At 49.5% G+C, this 22996-nt stretch overlaps 1 protein-coding gene across 3 annotated transcripts in view; it reads right to left on the bottom strand.

The window, feature by feature from the left end:
• The window catches only part of Gask1a (golgi associated kinase 1A), a 32126-nt gene extending 12645 nt beyond the window's left edge, over nucleotides 1-19481 (bottom strand). The window contains exons 1-3 of one of the 3 annotated variants that reach the window (XM_076917584.1): nucleotides 19219-19481; nucleotides 18702-19015; nucleotides 1589-2854 (exon numbers count right to left, since the gene is read on the bottom strand). In XM_076917584.1, the coding sequence (XP_076773699.1) occupies nucleotides 1589-2809 (1221 nt within the window). In that variant the 5' untranslated portion in view covers nucleotides 2810-2854; nucleotides 18702-19015; nucleotides 19219-19481. Of the gene's footprint in view, nucleotides 1-1588; nucleotides 2855-18701; nucleotides 19016-19186 lie in introns of all 3 variants that reach the window. The other 2 variants (XM_034484023.2, XM_034484020.2) reach the window with 2 other exon arrangements.
• Nucleotides 19482-22996: the final 3515 nt, after the last annotated feature.

Below are 22996 nucleotides of genomic sequence, written 5' to 3'. Positions count from 1 at the left end.
CAGTGGTTAAGGTCACTCACTGATCTTGCAGAGACCTGGCCTTGATTCCCCAAATCAACACGGTAGCTCACAATCATCTGTGACTACAGTTCCAAGGGATCCGATGCGCTCCCTCTTCTGGCCTTCATTGTCACCAGGCATGCATGTGGTAAACATACATTCACGCAGGCAGAACACTCATACACATAAAATAAGTACATCAGAAAATCGTATACAGCGGCAAACTGGTATTTTAACAATGGGATTTGGGTAAGGGGTCCTGATTTTGTAACTTGAGATTAAAATAAAATTTTAATTTATTGTATGAACCTGTGTGTGTGTGTGTGTTCATGTGTGAATTATGTGCATGTGGTATACATGTGTATGCGTGTACATGTTCTCGTGGGGGTTTCTCATGTGCCATGAAGGTGGGCATGCATGTGTGAATGCACACTTGTCTGAAGGCCAGGGCCCAGCTGGGAATTTCCTCCTCAGTTACATTTTGAGACATGGACTCCCACTGAACCTGGAGCTCACTGATTCCCCTGGCTGCCTTGGTCCCACACAGTCTGGGACAACAGGCTTGCACTGCTTCGCATGCTGGGTCTTTCAGTGCCTGCGCTGGGAATCCAAACTCAGTCCTCACACTTGCACAGCAAGTGCTCTGGAGACCGAGCCCTCTCTCCCCATCCCCCACTTCTGCCTTTTTATGCTATTTTATTTATCAAAGCGGACTTCTCAGTATTGATGATACAGAATCGAAGTATCAACCGACTATGAAGAATGAGGTGTTGAAGATGCCCTAACCCTAATCAGGATCTCAGCCAACATCTAACTCTTCATTTACAGATGAGTAAACGTAACCTCTCATTAACATGCACATTTGCTTTCATCTTTAATAAGTGACAAGGTTTTATGTATACCTGAGAATGGTTTTAAAGTAGATTTCTTTATAATTTATTATCCTTAAATGTTTTCTTTATATATACCTATTTTTACACCCCCATTTACCCAGGATCACAGATCACATATAAACTTCTTGGATAAAGTGGGGTCACAGATGGATTTTTTTTGTTTTTGTTTTTTGGTAGTGGGTAGTGGTTGGGTTTTTTGCTGTTGTTTGCATGCTTTGCCTGCATGTTTGTCTGTGTACTATGGGCATCTCTGGTGCCTGAAGAGGCCAGAAGATGGCATCAGATCCCCTGGGACTGGAGTTACAGATGGCTGTGAACCTCCTCCATAACAGTCCTGGGAATCGGGTCCTGGTGCTCAGTGAGAGTAGGCACTAAATGTTCTAAACCATTGAGCCATATATATCCTGTCCCTGAGTGGCAAATGTCTACAAAGCCCTGTTCTAGGGTATTACAGAAGAGACAGCCCTGTTCTGCTCTAGGTACCACAGAATAGAAAGCCCTGCTCTAGGGTACCACAGGATAGACCATCCCTGCTCTAGGGTACCACAGGATAAACAGGCAGGAAAATTATAAGAATAGTTGCTTGGTCAAAAGGCTAGCACTGTGGAGAGTGGGCATCCTGGCTGGGCATCTTGGCCTTCACCTGGAACCCCCTAACTCCACCCCACTCCACCCCACTGCCCAACCACACCTACCTGAAGCAGAAAGTCAAAGAGGGCCAAACGTGCCCACTCAGCATGGTGGATGCCCAGGCATGGGATCTGGCCTGACCAGTCACAGCCTCGGGCCAGCAAGGCCTGATACTGCAGCCAGCCCAAGGCCAGAGAGTTCTGGTCCTCATTTGGGTCTCTTAGGTGCTGTACATCCGGTGCCCACCAGATGATGGGCCTCACGCTGCCATCTGTGTAACGGTAGGGCAGAAGGGAACTGTGGAAGCTCCGGGCTATGGCAGGCAGGCTCCGTTGGAGACCCAGCACACGGTCCACGTGGAAGGATAGGACTTCATGCAGGTCCCTGGGCCTCTTAATCAGGCCGCAGAGACCCTGGGAGCAGAGCTGGCTAAGCTTGAGAGGAGATACGTCCTGGAGGGTTTCCCCAGAAGATAGTCCAACCTGCAGCACCTGCCCATGGGCAGGGACCCTGGCTTTGCCCATCACCTCCCCATGGGCCAGTAGCCGGAGAGTCTGTACATCATGTTCTGTGAACCATGGTGGAACCTGCCCCCATGCAGCTGTACTGGCAAGTCCAGGGGTCTCAGTGCCACACCATGGGGACTTTTGCAGGTCCTCAGCAGAGCCGGACCACCACGGAGCCCCTGACCTTGAGGGGGAACCCCCAGCCTTCCCACCAGTCAAGACTCTGTTCTCGGCTCCTGGCAAAGGATCACCATCACCTGCTGGCTGTGGCCTAAGGCTCACTCCATCAGTACCACTCCATGCCTGGAAAGATGCCTGGCTGGGCTCTACGTGGGGGATAACCATGGTGACTATCTTGCTCTGTGTCTCTTGGACTAAACCATCATGTCCAGGCTGGTCCAGAGCTGCAGCTCCAGCATCTTTGACCTCATCCTCCATTAGAAGCTCATGATGCTGGGCACTGAGTGTCGGATCTCCTGTCACAGTAACATCTCTCCTGATACTCAGTGGGTGTCTGCTTCTGTCCACTTGCCTTCTGCGACTTTGCTTCTTGGCACAGACCAAGATGGGATTTCTGGGCAAAGCCTGGCCTATCCAGAGGTCCAGGTTCCTCACTGGCCGCCTCAGGCTAGAGTTCAAAATCTGCTGAATCCTGGGGTCAGACATGCCAATTTCCCCCCGAGGCTCCATGGGACTGAGTCCTGGGGTGGAAGCTGGATATTCTGGAGGAAAATGGGTGACAGCCACTGCAGACAGGATCATCAAGAGGCAGAATGCCATCCCCGACCGCTTCTTGCCACGAAGCCGTCTCCAGAGCCAAGACGCCTGAAGATGGGGTTAAAAAAAAAGATAGTGTGAGACCTGGGACAGTCATCCGCTCCAAACCACAGAATTGCCATGGCAGTGGACATGGCATGGGGGACAGGAAGCAGCAGCAGAAGGACACCTAGCTGCCGCTCACAGGGGAACATGACAGCCCAGCCTGCTGCACCCCTACCTCAGAGCTTGGCTTGCTTCTTAGCCAGCATTCATGATGCTTATAGACATACCTGAGCTCTCTGGATAAGCTGCCACACAACTGTGACTGCCGTGCCTTGCAATAGACCCCACCCCCACACACACATCCGCACGTGTCTCCACCCACCATCTCGTGCTGACCCCATTCCTTTCCATTCTGTGATCTTTATTACTGTTTCAAATACAAAATATTCATAGAAAATCCAAGTCATGTTAAAGAAAATCGGGGCAAGGAGCACAGCCATTGACGTGCATACTGCTCTTCCAAAGGACTTGAATTCAGGGCCCAGTACCCACACTGGGCAGCTCATAACTTATAACTTATAGGCTTATAACTCCAGTAGCATGAGATCAGGTCACCTCTTCCAGCTTCTATGGGACCTTCCATGGGACCACTCATATAGATACAGACAGACAGACACACACACACACACATACACACACACAGAGAGAGAGAGAGAGAGAGAGAGAGAGAGAGAGAGAGAGCACTTTAAAAAAGAAAACACACCTCCTTCTCCCCACAGGCAGCCATGGCCCTAATCTGAGGTATACACGATATGCTGAACTCTCAGTGTGTACACCTCTGCAGAAACACCTGAGAATTTCTACAAATGACACCAAGAGAGGACTTTGGGCCCGACTTCTCACTATCCTTTCCCACAGTATGGTAACTCCTTTAGCCATCAGAACAACTAGACAAATTGGAATTATATGAATTTTATTTTAGAGTTAAGAGCAGGAAGATCAGGCCCAGTGAGCTGGCAGGAACAGAAACACTCAGATAACACGGAGAGCAAGTGTGTCCGTGGGAACATTCGTTTGGATTTTTCTTCTTCTAAAATGAAAAAAAAAAAATGTGTTTTGAAGTTAAATTTATAATCTGTGTTCTCAAAGGGCTGGATAGCCCCAGGAAAAATAAATCACCTTCTAAGATGGACCAGGAAGGATGGGGTGGATCCTGCTGTCAGCCTTACTGACTTCAGGAAACCTGGGGAAATTGGCAGATGAGCAGAGAGAGGCTCAGGATGGCCGTGAGCAGATACCCTCTGCAGGACCACACACATGAAGCTTTGGAAAGAGAAAAGTAGCTTTGATCAAACTGGAAAAACAAATCTCTAAAGACAAATATGCGGCTAAATAACAAAGTGTGTGTGAAAGGGGAAAGATCTTAATGTAGACTATTCTAGAGTCTACGGGTAGAACCTGAGCTGACCTCTCCTGCCTGCCAGAACCACTCTTCCTGACAAATCTCAATATCCAAGTGCCTGCAGCGTCTGCCCTGAGAAGGCTGCAGCAGAAAGGACTCTGCAGCCGCTGTCCTCTCTTATCTCTACTCTCTACCCTTTGCCAGGATGCCTTTCAGTTCCTGGGGAAGATGCCACGGCCGATAGCTACATCCTCCCTGAGCTGCAGAAAGCTCACAGTCCAGGCATCCTAGCCCGGGTCTGAGCTTCCAAAGCTATGAACAATATGGAAGCCACACATCTCTGTGACTCAGAAGATAAACAGGGGATTACTGTTCACCCAGAGGGACTACTTAAGGACTAAATGAATCGACTTGTGTAATGGGCCTGCTACATCCTTCCCATGAGCGTGGGGGTCCTCACTATGCCCTTCCCATGAGCGTTTGGGTCACTGCTACTCTCTCCTGTAGTGATAGGCACCACACTTGTGTTTGAACACTCGGTCCTCAGCAGTTGTCCCTGTGTCAGAAAGCTGTGGGACCTATAGGTTGGAGGAAGAGGGTCACTGGGGTAGGTGAGGCCTACTTCCTGTCTTCTCTCAGCTTCCTTGCTGTGGACCAGCTGCCTCATGCTCCTGCAGTCAGAGCTTCTCTCCGCGGTGGACTGTCTTACTTCTCAAACCATGAGTCAAACATCCCCTCCTCCCTTAGGTTGCTTCCTGAGAGGAGAAAAGTGACCAGCACATGCCCCCATTTTCCAGACACCCTCTTCTCTTTCTCGGATCTGAAAAACACCCCCTCAGGTCTGGGCACATTGTAAGATCAGAATAAAAAGTGGGGATTCTGAAGGCAGGGGCATAAAAGGCCTTTTTATTCTGAAACCTCAGGTGTGGCAGTGAGGAGGCCACCTGGCTGGAGCAGTGGTTCTGTCTGAAGATGAGAGGGAGACAGGAGAGAGAGTTTTGGCAACAGCATTGTGGGAAGGTGAGCCAGAAGGGATGAGCAGAGAGAGGCCAAAACTGAGATGTAGTCCCCGGAGGAGAATGGAGGTGCCCTCACAGCTAGGTCTTTTGTTTTAGTTTCTTAATTCTTAATATGTTTTGTTTATTTTGTGTGTGTGAGCACATGTGCCTGACTATGTGTGAACATCAAGTAACAGTGAGTATGCATAGTGTGCCTTAAGTGTGTAAGCCCTGTGTGTGTGTATGTCCTGTGATACAGTATCGTGTGTACATGTATGTGTGTATGAGTCAAGTGATAGTGTGTCTATGAAAGTCCTGTGCTGAGTGTGTGTGACCGTGTGTGTGTGTGTGTGTGTGTGTGTGTGTGTGTCCAATGACAGTGTTATAAGTCCTGTCTGAATGTGTGACTGTGTGTATCTGTCCAATGATGTGTTATAAGTCCCATCTGAGTGTGTGTGTGTGTGTGTCCCCAGTGACAGTGTTAAGGAGTCCTGTGATGAGTTTTTGTGTGTTTAGTAGACAATTGTTCTGGCTCTGATTACTTCTAAAGATGTGCCAAACCTTATGTTCTGACCTTTGTCCCTTTCTGACCCCTCCAGCCTGTACCACCAACCCCTGAATCATCACTACTGAGACCGTAGTTGCCAGAGTCTGGAATGTTGAAATCCTGTGTCATTTTCCTCGGGTTTAGTTAAATAACTGTCATGAGGAAACTCTGGCTAGGGTAAGAAGGAACACATGAGTTGACTTTCAGAAACAGATTAAAGCCACATGTCACCATCGTCACATGTTTCTGTGACTACGGAACCCTGACACCCTTGTTTTCTAAGACAGAACAAGAAATACGGCTTGGGCACTAGCGTCTGGAACAAAGGTGATGGGCTCGGCCAGAGAACCACCAGGCCCACAGAGACGGGCTCCTGATCAGATCTCTGGGGCATCAGGAGGCTGAGCTGTCCCTTCTACTGTGGGCAGAGTCCCAGGCTGTCTGTCTCCAAAGCCACCAGCTGACCAGGCTCCACTGTTCAGCCCCTTGGGGGATCATGGATCATGATTTTCTTTCCACATCAACAACTCCAAGGCAGGAAAGGACTTTCACCCCCGTAATTTCTGGCTCAGCCAATTTAAAGTATGAAAAACTAAGGATGGAAACTGAGCGTTCACATGCTGTTCCCTGTGTGCCTGGGTCTGTTGGGGACTCATTTATATTAACTTCTTGATCCTCCTGCTGGAGTTATGAGCCCGAGACTAGCGCACTTCTTATTAACAGGGGAGGAGAGGGAGGCTCACAGTCATCAAGGACAGCGCCAGGCACAAACCCAGGCCCGCTGGCTAGACCCTGGGAAGGCACCCAGCGTGAACACATTAAGATTATGTTGGGTTTCAGGAATGGCCTGGCTCTGAATGGATAATAGTTTAGGACTGGTCAGCTCATCAGCAACAGGCGATGCGGAAGAAACCAGGGGGCGTGGCCAACCCTGGGCATAAAGGCAAAAATCACTGAAGGGAAATGAAAATGTTTTGAGCTACACATTCATTCAAAACAAAAACTGCTGTGTCTCCTGTGTGTGTGTGTGTGTGTGTGTGTGTGTGTGTGTGTGTGTGTGTGTGTGTGTGTGTTTTCCTTAATTTCTATAATCAGAAGACTAACAATATCAAATCAGAAATGTGAGGATCCGACTCCTCCCTACCTGAGCATGTTTTGATTGGTAACATCAGAAGCCACTTCCTAATTATCTATCAAACAGGCAAACGACAACAGAAGAACCAGACAGGTGCTACACTTCCTGGTTGTTCCAGAAGCGGCTCCACATTCAACCTCAGGAAGCCCTGAATCCACACAGCTCTCTTCCCTAGGCTCCATGCAACCCTGTAGCTGCTCCTTCCCGATACACTCAGCCCCTTCTCCAGGCTTCCTGTGACCTCACACAGTCCCTCCTGTGACCTCACACAGTCCCTCCTGTGACCTCACACAGTCCCTCCTGTGACCTCACAAAGTCTTTCCTGTGACCTCACACAGTCCCTCCTGTGACCTCACACAATTCCTCCTGTGACCTCACACAGGCTCTCCTGTGACCTCACAAAGTCTTTCCTGTGACCTCACACAGTCCCTCCTGTAACCTCACAGTCCCTCCTGTGACCTCACACAGTCCCTCCTGTGACCTCACACAGTCCCCTCCTGTGTCTTCACACAGTCCCTCCTGTGACCTCACACAGTCCCTCCTGTGACCTCACACAGTCCCCTCCTGTGTCTTCACACAGTCCCTCCTGTGACCTCACACAGTCCCTCCTGTGACCTCACACAGTCCCTCCTGTGACCTCACACAGTCCCCTCCTGTGTCTTCACACAGTCCCTCCTGTGACCTCACACAGTCCCTCCTGTGACCTCACACAGTCCCTCCTGTGACCTCACACAGTCCCTCCTGTGACCTCACACAGTCCCTCCTGTGACCTCACACAGTCCCCTCCTGTGTCTTCACACAGTCCCTCCTGTGACCTCACACAGTCCCTCCTGTAACCTCACAGTCCCTCCTGTGACCTCACACAGTCCCTCCTGTGACATCACACAGTCCATCCTGTGACCTCATACAGTCCATCCTGTGACTTCACAGTCCCTCCTGTGACCTCACACAGTCCCTCCTGTGTCTTCACACTGTCCCTCCTGTGACCTCACACAGTCCCTCCTGTGACTTCACACAGTCCCTCCTGTGACCTCACACAGTCTATCCTGTGACTTCACAGTCCCTCCTGTGACCTCACACAGTCCCTCCTGTGTCTTTACACTGTCCCTCCTGTGACCTCACACAGTCCATCCTGTGACCTCACACAGTCCCTCCTGTGTCTTCACACAGTCCCTCCTGTGACCTCACAGTCCCTCCTGTGTCTTCACACAGTCCCTCCTGTGACCTCACACAGTCCCTCCTGTGACCTCACACAGTCCCCTCCTGTGTCTTCACACAGTCCCTCCTGTGACCTCACACAGTCCCTCCTGTGACCTCACACAGTCCCTCCTGTGACCTCACACAGTCCCCTCCTGTGTCTTCACACAGTCCCTCCTGTGACCTCACACAGTCCCTCCTGTAACCTCACAGTCCCTCCTGTGACCTCACACAGTCCCTCCTGTGACCTCACACAGTCCCTCCTGTGACCTCACACAGTCCCTCCTGTGACTTCACACAGTCCCTCCTGTGACCTCACAGTCCCTCCTGTGACCTCACACAGTCTATCCTGTGACCTCACACAGTCCCTCCTGTGACCTCACAGTCCCTCCTGTGACCTCACACAGTCTATCCTGTGACTTCACAGTCCCTCCTGTGACCTCACACAGTCCCTCCTATGACTTCACAGTCCCTCCTGTGTCTTCACACTGTCCCTCCTGTGTCTTCACACAGTCCCTCCTGTGACCTCACAAAATCCTCCCCTAGCCTTCATATAACCTACTTACCTCCAGGACACTAGAAACACCACTACAGGACCAGATGAGGTTGATCTGGGAGAATCCTAAGAATCACCAACATTGACTTCAGCGGCCAAGAGAGTCATCTCAGACATAAGGGAATCCACCTGTGCTCACCTCGCCCTGAATGCTCCCAATCGCCAGACCTGGTGTGACCTCAGAGGTCAGGCCTGGCTGCTGTTTGAATGGAGACCTAAATTAGCCATGCTCACCTCGCCCTGAATGCTCCCAATCGCCGGATCTGGTGTGACCTCAGAGGTCAGGCCTGGCTGCTGTTTGAATGGAGACCTAAATTAGCCATGCTCACCTCGCCCTGAATGCTCCCAATCGCCGGATCTGGTGTGACCTCAGAGGGTCAGGCCTGGCTACTGTTTGAATGCGAGACCTAAATTACCAGGTAGAGCTCCCGCTGTTGTTCGTCTCGTTACTTTCACCATGATGGCGATTCTGCCGCAGTCACAGGAACCTCCATGGCAGCAGCATCCTCACTGGTGGAATGTCACCTCTCTGCCTGCTCGTGAGAGGAGGGAATCTGCTGGAGGCCAGGCTCCAGTCTCCGTCTGAGTGTGCAGTGGGATGACCCACTGGCCCTAGAAGCTTCCTCCCTACAGACTCAGCTGTAGCATGATTTGTCCCAGCTCACAAGAGCACCAGTGTGTTGACACCGCAGGGTAGATGGAATGCTGGAGACCATCATCTGTTAGACATTTCCTCTGCCACACATTTTGTTCTCAAATCCCTGGGACTGGGGCTGGAGCAGAGTGAGAACTGCTTAGAGGTCCAGACACAGAGATGGAGGGGGCCCGACTTTGTCTTCCCATCACAAATTTCCCCTCCCTGAAGGAACTCTTGATAACAGGAGATAATCCAGCTCCCCCTGTCTCTAACGTCCACCTCAGCCTCCAGCACGTGGTAAGAGCATACAGGACTGGATAATGTTTGTGAACCAGACCCACAGGTCAGTTCTGGCCTGAATATGTGTTTTGTTTGGCCTGGAGTATTTTAAATAAAATTTAGCTGATGTTGAAAATCCTATTTTAAAAAAAAGCCCACACATTTGCAGCTTTCCAGGGCAAGTGCAAACATCCTCACAGCTAGAGTGGAATATGGTTGCTCCTGACCATGACTGGGTAGCTTCCCTCAGCACCCCCACAGTGTACACACACACACACACACATGTCCACACACACAGCACATACATATGTCCCCACACACAGCATGCACACATGTGCACACACATGTGCATACCACACATGTGTACACACACAGCCCACACATATGTACACAGTACATACACACATGTGCACACACACAGCACACACATATGTACACAGTACATACACACATGTGCACACACAGCACACACACATGTGCACACATACACACATGTGCACACACACAGCACACACACTTGTATACTCACATAGCCCACACATGTGCACACAGTATATACACACATGTCCACACACACAGCACACACACATGTCCACACACACGTGCACATAACACACACATGTGCACACACAGCAATCATACACAGCACACACGTGCACACATACACAGCATGCACACGTGTGCACACACAGCATACACATGTGCACATACAACCCATATATGCACACACACAAGCACACACACATATACACACACAGCACACACCATACTTTGCACACATACACAGCACACACACAGAGCTTACATCTTCCAGCACTAACCTGCCTAAGGCATTTCATTTCCTTCACTTTCATCAGGAGAGGTCATTTAAACTTGTGAAGACAAAGACACACAGATCTTCCCTCTCTTCCAGGCCCGCTCCGTTTCTGATGGCAGCAGCCCGGTCCACCAGCCATTCCGTGAACAGTCATTAGTCCAGGCTGCCCTGAGTACAAGACCCACTGGCTTTGTGTGGCTATCTGCCTTTGAGTTCAGTAGCACCAGCGTGTTTGTTCCTGGGAGCACTGCCACATTGTAAGACCTCATTTGCCACTCATGGGCAGCTGCTGTGTTAGACCCACAGAAACAACAACTGTCATATCTCAGAAAGTCCCGCCAGCAACTCCAGGACACTTGAATATGAGATGTGAGAGTCTTAACCAGACAGATAAAACACTGGCTGCCCCAGAACTCAGGTGGTTGGGGTCAGAGGGAGAATGTCTAGGACCAGCCTCAGTCTCAAAAAGAAAAACAAGAGAGAGGAGAGAGGAGGGGAGGGGAGGTGAGGGGAGGGGAGGGGAGGGGAGGGAATTTTGACAAGTCCTCTATACTTGCATCGCACTGTGCTAGGCACTGTGGGAAGAATCATACACATTAGGCTGCTGCCTTCCAGGAATTTGCTGTCTAGTTAGGGAGAAAGCCAAAGTTAAGAGAGCACAGGAAGCCTCCTATGTAACCATCTTGCTTCTTATTCCAAGCCTGATGTTGGTGGCTACGGCTTCCCTCTACCCTACCATGAGGGTACCATGCCCGTACCACACACAAGTCTACAGGGAGGCACAGACCAGACATCATGCTATGAGTCTGTAGCGCCACCAAAGAGCTAGGAAGTAACACAGCCGCAAGCAGAGCATTACCTGAGTCCATCCTGGAGTTAGAGAGAGGAGCCCAGCTGCCCGCTCTGCAGAATGTGAAGAAGGAATGGGCCCAGTCGAGGCGCTCACAAGAGACATTTGCACAGTCACCAACAGCAACTCACAAATCCAGGAGAGGATCAACTTAGGGAAATAGGCACTCTGAGCTCGAAACGTGGTTTATGTCTATAGGAACAGAGACGCTTCTGGAATAGGTCTGAGGAGGTTGTGGTGGGCAAAGGTATATTTAATGTATCTCATCAGAAGAGGTGATACATGGCTCGGGACTCTCTTGCTAGTACTCAGGCCTGGTGAGCCTCTATCTACTGAGCTTTAAAATGTATCCAATAATTATAGCCTAGGCATCCAAAGGATGAAGGATTCAATGAGATAATGAATAAGGAGTCTTAAATCTCAGTGTTTTAGCAGAATTACAACATTATTTTGTAATGATGCAATACAAGCCCTCAGCATCTGTCCTTGCTGCTGAGGGTAATGGTCCTGCCTTGGTCAGCGTGGTGTCCTGCGCCGTAGAAGCTTGTTGGAGATTCTTTTACTTTTGCTGTTTAATTTGGTTTTTAGATGTGTTTGTGTTGTTCGTTTGCTTGTTTTAAAGTTTCTTGTTTGAGACAGTCTCTATGTAACCAAGGCTGGCCTTGAACTTACAACAATAACTCTTCCTCAACCTCTGTGCTGTCTACTTTTATGTCTGCTTAAGTCATTTGGGAAGAAGGAACCCCAACTGAGAAAATGCCCCCTGTGGTAGTTTGAATGAGAATGGACTCCATGGGCTCATATACTTAGTCACAAGGAAGTGGAACTGTTTGAAAGGATTAGAAGGATTAGGAGGTGTGGTCTTGTTGGAAGGGGTGAGTCACTGGGGGTGGGCTTTGAGGTTTCAAAAGTCCATGCCCAGTCTCCCACCTCCCCTCTATCTCTAACTCTCACTCCCTCTGCCCAAGGATCAGGATGTAGTGTAGAGTGAAAAATTATAAAGACAATTTTATGAAATATGTAGACTTTTTCTTTGCCCTTAGACCTGGGCAGAAAAATGCAAGTTCCAGAAAGCGGAACTGAATGTAAGATTTTCACTACCCCAGGACACATTCCAGGTGAAGGACATTGCCCCTGAATCAGAGGACACTTCTGGGTTACATTCCTCAAGCCTCAGGCAGCAGGCCCACCTGTGGGTGTGTGTGTGGTGGAGGGGGCGGGGCAAAGCAGGAAGACACATTCCTGACCATAAAAAATACAAGCTATCTAGGTGGGGCTGTGACTGGAGGAAGTGAGAAATATTTTGTAATGACGGTATAGGGGACAGTGATATGGTAAAACCACATTTTTGAGAAGAATGAGTGTGCAGAGTGATTTTCACATGACTCTAGATCATTTGGGCTAGATTCCTCTGAAATGTTCCACTGTTCTTGGTTACCCCTCCCTCCCTTGGTCTTCCCAGTGCTATGTTCAAAATTTGTAAAACAACCAATCATGTGTAACCGTGCGAAAATGCAACCATTCAAGTGTAACCACACGAAAATGCCTTCCTTTCCCCACCCCATGCTATAAAAGACCCCTTAGCCCCGCCACTCGAGGCCAGACCTTGCTCTTCAGAGAGAGAGCTTGTGGTTTGACCGCCGGCCAATTTCCCTAATAAAGCCTCTGCTGATTGCATCCAGGTATGGTTTCTTGTGATCTTTGGGTTGTCGTGATTTCCTGAGACTTGAGGAAGGGTCTCCCGAGTATGGGGGTCTTCAGTAGAACTCTCAGCTACTCCTCCTGCACCGGCACACCACCATGCTCACCACCATGTCGACAACAGATTAACCTCTGAAACTGTAAATAAGCCCCAATTAAATGTTTTCTTTTATAAGAGTTGCCATGGTCTTAATGTCTCCTCACAGCAATAGGACAATAATTAAGACACTCCCCACCAGACTGGCCTACAGGTGAGCCTGGAGTGCTTTCCATAATTAGTGATTAAGGTAGGCCAGAGGCGGGCCCAGACTATTGTGGGTGGGGCCACCCCCAGGCTGGTGGTTCTAGGTGCTATAAGAAAGCAGGCTAAGCAAACCTTGAGTAGCAAGCCAATAAGAAGTACCCCGCATTGCCTCTGCATCAGCTACTGACTCCAGGTTCTGCCCTGTTAGGGTTCCTGCCCTAACATCTTCCCTCATCAACGGTCTGTGACAGAACTGTAAGCTAAAAGAAATCCTTTTCTCCTCAAGTTGTTTATGGTCATAGTGTCCATAACCACATTATGTTATAGAAACCCTGACTGAGACAACCTCTCAAAAGCTGGAGTTACAGCCATCATGACAGATGTATGTATCTATCATGTGATGCCTAATGGTCCAGAAGTGGAGGCCACTATAAGAATTCTTTCAGGCAAAGTGGTTTTTGAGTCTCCCAATGAGCAGATCTCACAGACATATACAACATAGAAACAGACTAAATTTTCCTAATACCAGAGATTATTGGTCTATGAAGCCATGGATGGGGGACTCTTAAAACAAATGCAGGATGTACGGTTACCGAGGTCACTGGTGACAATCAAGTAGGCTAATAAAAAATAGATGTGTGCCCTATTCCCCTGTGAACACCGTAAGCACGCGAAGCAGGGGGCTTTCAAAGCTGTGACAAGTACTTCATGGTGTGCTTCTGCTCTCCTGACAGAAAATGTCAGTGACTTCTCTTGGTGACAAAGCCACCATTCATTCATTATCAAAGAAACTCGAAATTTTACTGAGAATTCTGAAGAAATAAAGGTGTTAACATGTTTCAACCAAGCTGAGGGCTCCCTGAATTTTATGCCTAGGCCACAGGTCAAGAATCCTTGAACTAAGTGCTCCTCCTCCGTTGCTTTGGGTCCATCCTCTCTAGTTATCATTTTGGGGAAAGACAACAAGGCTGATTTCAAAGCAGTTGTCTCTACTCCAATCCCCTTCTTCCTGGGACCTCGGATACAGGACTCCTGGTGCTTACTCCACTTGTTGCCCTGAAGGGCCCATTACAAGGCAGTCCCAAAGGTAAAACTCAGGCCTCCTTTGTTGTCTTAAGGACAACAACATTCCTGATCCCATTACTGGGTGTGGCTGTCTGTCTGCCAATACACAGTGCAGAGGAGCTTCTAGCTCAGTGTTCACAGCCCTACCAGCAGACACTGTGATCTGAAGGAAAATGGAGGCTAGGGATTCATAGACTAGCCTCAGGTGGGCAGAGTTTGAATGCAGCCTTGCAGCTGTACTTTTGGTTACTTTATTGGGTTCTTATATCTACCACCCTTCTCCACCCCAATCCCTTCCAACCCCTCAGAACTAGGTGTTGGGAGCCGACTTTAGTAGAAAGCGGCTAGATCAACTTTGCAGCCATCTGGAACCATATACCCTGATGAAAGACTTGGTTGTCAAAAGCCTATAACAGCTGAAGCACACTCTGATAAATATATTGTTTATCCCACATAGCTTGTTTTGCTGTTTAGTGACCTCAGCTGTATGGTGCACGTGGCATGAGTTCATGGGCTCCTGGCAGGGTTTATAAGCTGTGCCGGGGAAGAGATGGGGGCTCGACATCTTGACTATCAACTGTTAAGCATCCTGAGTAAACTGCTGTGAAAAGGAACTGGTTGTTCCGTGTCTTAATTCCTGCTGGTCAGGGTTGGTGCGGCGCATTTGATGGCCCCGTATGGGGAGCTGGAACTGGACGTTAAAGTCCCAGGGTTCCAGAACTCTCAGCGGACAGGGCACAGAGTGGTCAACCGCCCCACACTCTCTCTTGACCCGAGCACTTAGCGACAAAGTGTTGAGGCAGAGTGCAGGCCTCAACAACTAGGAAGATGAGAAAGAGGGTTAGACAGTTGAAGGGGGAAGGGGACAGCAGTTAACTCCTCTCTCAGAACTCTGGCATATTTAAATATCCCCTAAAGAGTCTCCAGAATTCCCGGTGTAAATTATCTTCAGCTAGCAGAATCACTCCCCTGCCAGAGCACGAGACAAATCGAAGTTAGCTGCTGTGGACAATCTGAATCAGCCTTCTATCCCACACCTGGGATTAAAATAAAAACATATTCACATAATAACATAACTGAATTTTTAAAGAAACCAAAATTCTCACTACACAGCCTCGATCAGAACCCACCTTCTGAGCCCCTTTGATATAAAACTATACCAAGGGAAGTACTGTGAGAGTCTAAATCCATTGCTACCAAGGTCAGTGAATGTGACAAAGGAGCCTGGATTTCTCTGGACTCTCAGGGAAGTGAGTAGACAGGGTGTCACTGTGCTTGTCTCCCATACCTGCTCCCAGGGGAGAGGAATGCTTTTAACTGTGTTTCTGAAAGAAAAGATACAATAGTGTCTTTGTAGCTGCAGTAGGATCTGGGGAGAAAAGGGAGGGCTGAGCACCAGGTCCAGCTGGACCAATGCCTGCAGAAAGTCTGCTGTGCAGAGACCAGAGGATGCTCCTGTGATGCCCACGAAGGAGCCCTGTGGTAGCCAGTGCCTGAGCAGGGTCCAAGTCCCCAGGAAGCACACACCAGGCCTCTGTGTGGGGGACAGAGCAACTCTGTCCCGGAAGAAGACTGTGTGTCCCACCTACCCTCCCCCAGCACAGGCCCCACATGGCCCCTGCACAGCCATCCCAGACTCCAGCTCTCAACCTACTCACAGATTCAGCTCCTGCCGCTCCCAGAAATGGAAAAATTCCAACCACAGCCTCGCACAGCTTGAGCCCCACTCTGGCTCCCGCAGCCCCTCTTGCACCTCTGCTTTGGTATAGCTGGCTGTGAGGTGGCTGGCTGTGAGGTGGGCAGCCAGCCCCTTTGCAGCTGCTCTCCAGAGAATCACTGCCCAGAGACTCCAAAGAAACAGGCAGGATCCCACACAAAGAAGAGAACGGTGATAAAACAAGAGATTTTCACAGCACAGGTGAGGCCCCAGAGCTTCATCTCTGTTGTCCAGTTGACTGGATTTGAATCCCTAAAAGGCACATCTCTGGGGGTGCTGTGAGAGATTGTTTAGAAAGGTTTAACTGAAGAGGGAAGACCCAGCTGGCTGTGGGTAGCACCATCCCATGGCCTGGGGCTCCCGACTAACTAAAAAGAAGAGTCAACCTGGGCACCAGCATCCATCTCTGCTTCCTGACTGTGGGTGCGACGCAATGTGGCCACCAAGCTTTCCCTGCCCTGATGAACTGTGAGCCTATGTAAAGCCTTCTCTCTTCAACCTGCTTTTGATCAGGAATCCTGTCACAACAGTGAGAAAAAGAACTGCAGGTCTCCAGAGGCAAATGTTCAGTAATCACATGTGAAGACGCAGCAGCAATGAGATTTAGAAGAACAAGTCTGTCAGAACTGTGCCTCAACTCTACCTTCATTTAAAAAAAAAAAAAAAAAAAAAAAAAAACAAAACAGCATTTTAATCTTACAAGGGAAACCAAGGCAGACCAAAAGAGAAATCCAGAAATTCTGCAGCCCAGACAGCAGGCCTGAGACCATGCCTGACTCCATACAGACCATCACAGACACTGCCACCTGCCTGACAAGGCCTGCCACACAGCCCAGCACCTCTGGGCTTCATAGAAACCATGCCTCTTGCTCTTGACACCCCCCCACTTCCCTCCCTAGCCCTCTCCTCTCCTTCCTTCTGGCTGCTGGCTTTCCTATGAGCTCCAGGCTGGAGACCTTCCTTTCCTTTGGGGAAAGGATGAAGAGAGCGGTGGGTTCCGTGTGTTTTGAAATCATCACTCTGAACTCTTCTCACAGAGGCTATGCGTGCTACTTCAGACGTGTCACCAGGCCTTAAGAACCAAGTCAGCTTTTTATTCCTTGCTGGAAACATGAAAGTCTCCTTCAGCCCAGAGTGTGAGAAGTCACCTCATGGCATGGTGGGATGGACGGAGCCAAGACTGGAACTGGAAGGAGTCAGACTTCTCCTGTTGATACAGTCTCATTAGCCAGAGCACAAAGCTCAACCTGGGCCAGTGATGAGCACCTGACCATCACTCTACCTTCCCGAGGCTGTGCCAGTGAGAAGAAACACTGCATTGCTGAGGAAAGCCATCTCAGAGCAGCATGGACCAGAACCCTGCTCGTGTGTGGCACACTCTCAGGTTGCTGGGACGCTCCTTGCTCCCAGGTTGGCTCACAAGAAAGACTATCCACAGAGCTAGCCTAGTGCAACTAGATTTCTCTCTCTCTCTCTCTCTCTCTCTCTCTCTCTCTCTCTCTCTCTCTCTCTCTCTCGTTGCCATCCGTAGATGCATCTCTCTCCTCCCTAGCCCCAGACCCTCCATAGCTGTTAGCTAGCTCTTGGCTGATGGCATTTCTGGAAAACTCGCTCCTCAACTTGGCTCCTGAGCACAAAGCCACAAACCTACTACCCCAGCCAAGACTTGGGGATTTGACTTCTCTGGATGGCACTGGAAGAGGATGTTTGCCCATCGCAAGCAAACACCTTTCAAATCAAACAAAGACTGCCCACAAGTAAACAGCGTGAGACACAGCCCCTTCCAGCGGCCACTTAAGAGAAACCCAAGTCCATGGCCAGTGGCAGAGACATGGACTGAAGGGGTCACCAGCTGCGGGTGGCAACACCCATCAGCAGGAGTGGCTAGTAGGCCTGGAAGACAGGAGGGAGGGAGCTAGATGACTGTGCTGGCATCAGAAACCCCAAGCAAGACAACACTGGGGACAGGAATGGCAGTACACGCCTTTATTATTGGAACTATTTCTAGTCTGCTTTTATGATTACAAAGGTAACTGCTAAGGTTAGGGTTAGGGTTAGGGTTAGGGTTAGGGTTAGGGTTAGGGTTAGGGTTAGGGTTAGGGTTAAAGTTAGGGAATGGGCAAACGACCCATTCAGAAGAGATATGTATCATTTAGCCTTGTTTTGAAGGATACTGTATTTTGCAGAATCTTGTCCACTGAGATGGCTGAGTGGTGGGCATTTACCACCTTGTTGAGTTCAATCCCCAGAACCTATGTAGTGGAAGACAAGACTCCTGAAAATGGCTTGAGACCAGAGAGCACTAGCACCCCTCAGAGTACATGGGTCATAGTTTTTGAATAGGAGACTTGCTCCTAAGCCAGGAATCCAGCAAGACCTCAGCTCATACCTCCAGCCATACCTCTTCTCAGACTTAAGCATTCCTACCTACTTGGAGCTTTGCAGGAAACCTGTAAACTGTAGAGAGGCCACGAGCAAATCCAGGCCTCAGGGCTGAGCCCCAAGCTCTCACTGGTCAGGGCCTTCATATCTGCACCACGGACTGCCCACGTTGCCCTTCCTACACACGTCAGCTGGGTTCCTGGCCCATGGCTCAACTTCCCATTCTAGGGAATTCCCATCTGGCCCCCAAAACCTGGAGAGAAAGGGATCTCTTGGGGAGTCACAAAGCAGGCAAGGATACCCCAACTGACTCTTTCACACACACACACACCCTGGTACCTGGGCTCCAGGTTTTCTATCAGAAGCAGAGAGCACATCAGTACCTCAGCTAAAGCCACGAGGGCAGGTTCTCAGGTTCTTGTTTTCCTCTCTTAGTGCCTGTGAGGTTGGAAAAGAATCAAGTCCACAGGTCCTAGACTCTATCAGTGATTCCTCAGGCCTACGGGCACCCCGTGACCGTGCTATACTCAGTACCCTGTCCAGCAGGCAGAGGGGGTGGGGCAGTAAGACTTTAACAACGGTGATGCAAGGCATAGAACACCATGAAATTTACACACGTTTGAGAAGGAAGGAGGTGACTTGAAAGGCTCTCGTCCATCAGGTCTGCCTTGGGTGCCCAAAGGAATCCTTTACTCTCCTGCAAGCATTTTGCCAAGATAAACTGATCAGCTACATGTGAGGGGTCCTTGATGAAGACTCCCCAGATCTGGGCACAAATAAAAGTCACTGTGGCCCCATGAGAAGAAAGCCTGGGATGCCGTGTGTGTAACTCATGCACGTCTTCGAGGCCACCTGCCCTGGTGCCTACCTGGCCCCACCGCCCTGTCCATCAACTCCTACCATGTCCCACGGTACTCCAGCAGGTTCCTGGAGCTCAGCCTACTGGCAGACTCATCCCTGGAGCCCAGACTTGCCAGGCTGGGCTGAGCTTAGGTCCACACCTTTCCTGCCCGTTCGCGGGGCAGGACACACCACAGGATGTTCCACATGTGAGCGAGTCTACGTGTAAGTGTGCCGGAGTCCTGAGTCCGGCTGCCACAAGCCGCCTCCAACCGCTGGGGACCTTTCCAGAGTTTGCAAAGCCCCAGCCTAGCGGCACAGCCCAGCCTCCCCAGTCCCCAGAAAGCGCGGAAGGGGGAGGCCCCTTTCATAATAAAAGCCCTACCCACTTCTAGCCAGCAGAAGCTGCCTGGAGCTAGGGCTCTGGTGTTAGGAAGGAAAGAGTCCCCCGCCTGGCCCTGCCGGGTTCAGCCCCCGGGCTGGACTCAGAGGAGCCCCAATTGAGCCTCTAAGGTGTTTGGGTGCAACTCTCAGGGCGGGGCCTAGACAAGGATTCCCTACAGTGGCTCTCTCCACTGCAAAACTTCAGGAAGACCAGTCTGCCATTGGCACCTCTCCAGTTGCTTTGGGCGCAGTGCCCAAGGGCAGTTTGAGAGGCAAATCTGTAAACCACTGAAGGTCATTAACAATGAGCAGAACTCCTCATTCAAGGGGCTGGAGTAAGGTATCAATACTGGATACTGCTTTGGCTACGGATAGTCTCTTTGTGTCCCGGGACCAGCTACAGTGGGGCGGGACTAGATGGTCTGCACCGGGTGCAGAATCCTGCTGAATGCTGCTTGAATCCTGCACCAGGTGCAGAATCCTGCTGGCCTTACTGGTAACAGCTGATGGCTGGCAAGAAGGACCTAGACCTCTAAGAGGTGTGCCCTTAAGAAGTCTGATACTTGGAACTCGGAATTCTTAAGGGGAGGTAGACAATGGCTAGAGGGGAGGGCAGAGTGGACAGTAGGAGAGAATCTTAGAACCAAGTTGAAAATGACGCTCCAGGATTTAAACTCAGGGTCACCACTAGATGGATGAGCCCCTCAGGCTTCCCAAGAGTCATCATCTCCTGACAGATGAACAACTATCAGGTCCTTGCTGATAGGGAACACAGGAGCACTGTAGGATGCTGGGCCACAAGTAGCCCTGAATGCTTTCTGTACGTTGAACCACCACAGACAATGCCAAGGAGCACATTTACAGAGAAGGAACCCCTGATGGGAAGTTGAAACCAGGAAGCCAGTCTACAGCTTAAAGTCTAAGCCTACCTGCTAGAACGTGGAAACGTGGAGCTAATGGGAAACAGGGCAGAGGGGGGCACTGCTAATTGCACTCTGAACTTATGTAGAGTCCTAGAAGGGCTGGCAACCCGGGTGCTGAAGGAGTAATGCCAAAATGAAGCATAGGGTCAGGGCAGCCACCCCATGCTCGCTCAGGTGTTTAAGGAAAGAGTGGAATCTAGTTTTGAATTTGTCTCTCCACATTAGATATGTACATCTAAGTGTGGCATGACCTTCTACATAAACATATGTGGATATATTTTAGGGAACATTACTTTGGTGATTCATCTTTTTGATTTGTGTTATGTGTGTCTGCCTTCATGTACGCCCATGCACCATGTGTGTGCAGTTCTCATGGAAGGCAGATGTCAGATCCCCTGAAACTGGAGTTACAGGTTGAGAGCTGTCATGTGGGTTTTGGGAATCAAACCCAGGTCCTCTGCAAGAAAAGTCAGTGTTCTTAGATGCTGAGCCATCTCTGCATATAATTAATTTTAATCAACTTGATAGAATAGAATCTAGAATCACCTGGGAAGAATTCTCGATGACAGGGCTGTCTGTATCAGGTTGGCCTGTGGCATGCCTGTGAAGCGTCTTCTTAGTTGTGTTGAGTTAGGAAGCCCCACACTGAGTGGGCAGCACTGCTTCGCTGGCTAGAGTTGTGGACTGAATAAAATGGAGCCAGTTGAGCACTACCATGGATGCCTTCACGGCTCTGCTCTCGACTGTAGATAGCATGTGGCTAGCTTCAAGCTCCAGCTGGCTTGGCTCCCTCTCAGTGATAAAATGTAACCTGGCAGTGAGAGCCAAACAAACCATTTTTTCTTGAAATAACTTTGGTCAGGGTGTTTTTACCACAGTAACAGAAAATGAAAACAATTACTTTATGTGATACTCTCATATGCGTTTACGTGTGTGTGTGTGTGTGTGTGTGTGTGTGTGTGTGTGTGTGTGTGAATATGTGTGGATGTGGCGGTCCAACAATCTGCTGGAGTCTGCTCTCTCCTTCCACCATGTGGATCCCATGAAAGCAACTCAAGTCATCCGGCTTGGCACCAATTGCTTACCTGCTGAGCCATCTCACCACCCTGAACTGTGATATTTTTATATTTTATTCTAATATTCTTAATGGTGAGCGTAAGATAACTTGACTTTACTGTTATCTACTAATGAACAGAATCTGAAGAACCTGTGCTAACAAATGAAACAGATGAGTTGAAGCGACTGTTCACAATTAAGGGCATTCTCTGCTCTTACAGAGGACCTGAGTAGTTTCCAAGTCCCAGCACCCACATCCGCTGGCTCCCTACTTACTGTAATTCCATCTTCAGCAGATCCAATGCCCTCTTTCGGATTCTAAAATTTTCTCACTAGACATAGTCACTGAGCTTCCAGGTTGGCTGACATGGCTGGATTCATCTAGGCTGCAAAAGTATAAATGCTTTTAAACAATGCTTGGAAGGGAATGGCACCCTCGTGTGGCCAACATTTCACACAGACATTATTCCGAGTTTTGACTGAACTCTGAGTCTCTCCCAGCTTCTGTGCCATGCTCTGGTCTCATCAGGGTAGAGACAGAACTCAGTTCCAGACAATAAGCAGAAATGACCCCACAGTCTAGACTCTTCAACAAGATCTACTCCAGCCCTTACAGCTCCTATGTTTGCAGCCACACTATGCCCACAACTGTTCCACTGGGCATCTTAGAGTCACTAGCTAAATAAGTACTGCCCCACTCCTACTTGTTGCCATGCAGCAGTTCAGAGGGAGTCTTCTCTCCACAGTCCCTATCGTCTGCACATGGCTGCTATCTGTAGCAGCAAATGCAGGAAGTACTGTTACAGCTTGGATTTTGAAAGCCCCACAATACCTATATGTTAAGGCTTGGTCCCATGACAGTGTTGTCAGGGGAGAGTAGAGCCTTTAGGAGATGATTCCTATACACTGGCATATGCTCTCCTAGGGGATGTAGGACTATATAGTGCTTTCCTCTTTTTCTGTGGTCCCTTGTTTGTGAGCCATACCCCTTACCAAGCCATGCTGCCTTACTACAAGTCCAAAGCCACTGACTATGGGCTGCAACCTCCAGAATCCCTTCTTTCTCTAAACTGATTGTCTCTAGCGCTCTGTTATAATAGGGGAAAGGGTTTGCTGAGAAGGGAAGATGAATCCTGAATATGGGTGGTACCATCCTATGAGCTGGGATCCCAGGCTGAATGAAGAAGGGAGAAAGGAGCTGGAATCCAAGCATGAGGCCTCGTGTTCAAGGCTTGTATTCCCACTTTTGAGGCTAAAACAGAAAGACCACTGAAAGTTCAAGGCCAATCTAAACAACACAGTTGAGTCCTGAACCAGTCTACATAACACTGAGTCTCAGGCCAGCCTAGGCTACAAAGTGAACCCCGTCTCCCAAAGGGAGTGGGTGGGAGGGACACTAGGCTAGTTAATCAAACCTAAAGATGTATGAGGAAGCATTTGAAAGCTCACCATTTCATATTGATGGGTTTTCACTA

The sequence above is a fragment of the Arvicanthis niloticus genome, chromosome 21 (genome assembly GCF_011762505.2).
Source record: "Arvicanthis niloticus isolate mArvNil1 chromosome 21, mArvNil1.pat.X, whole genome shotgun sequence".
Classification (NCBI taxonomy): Eukaryota; Metazoa; Chordata; class Mammalia; order Rodentia; family Muridae; genus Arvicanthis; species Arvicanthis niloticus.
Note: the sequence above shows the minus strand (reverse complement) of the source record. Positions and strands in the feature narration are given on the sequence as shown.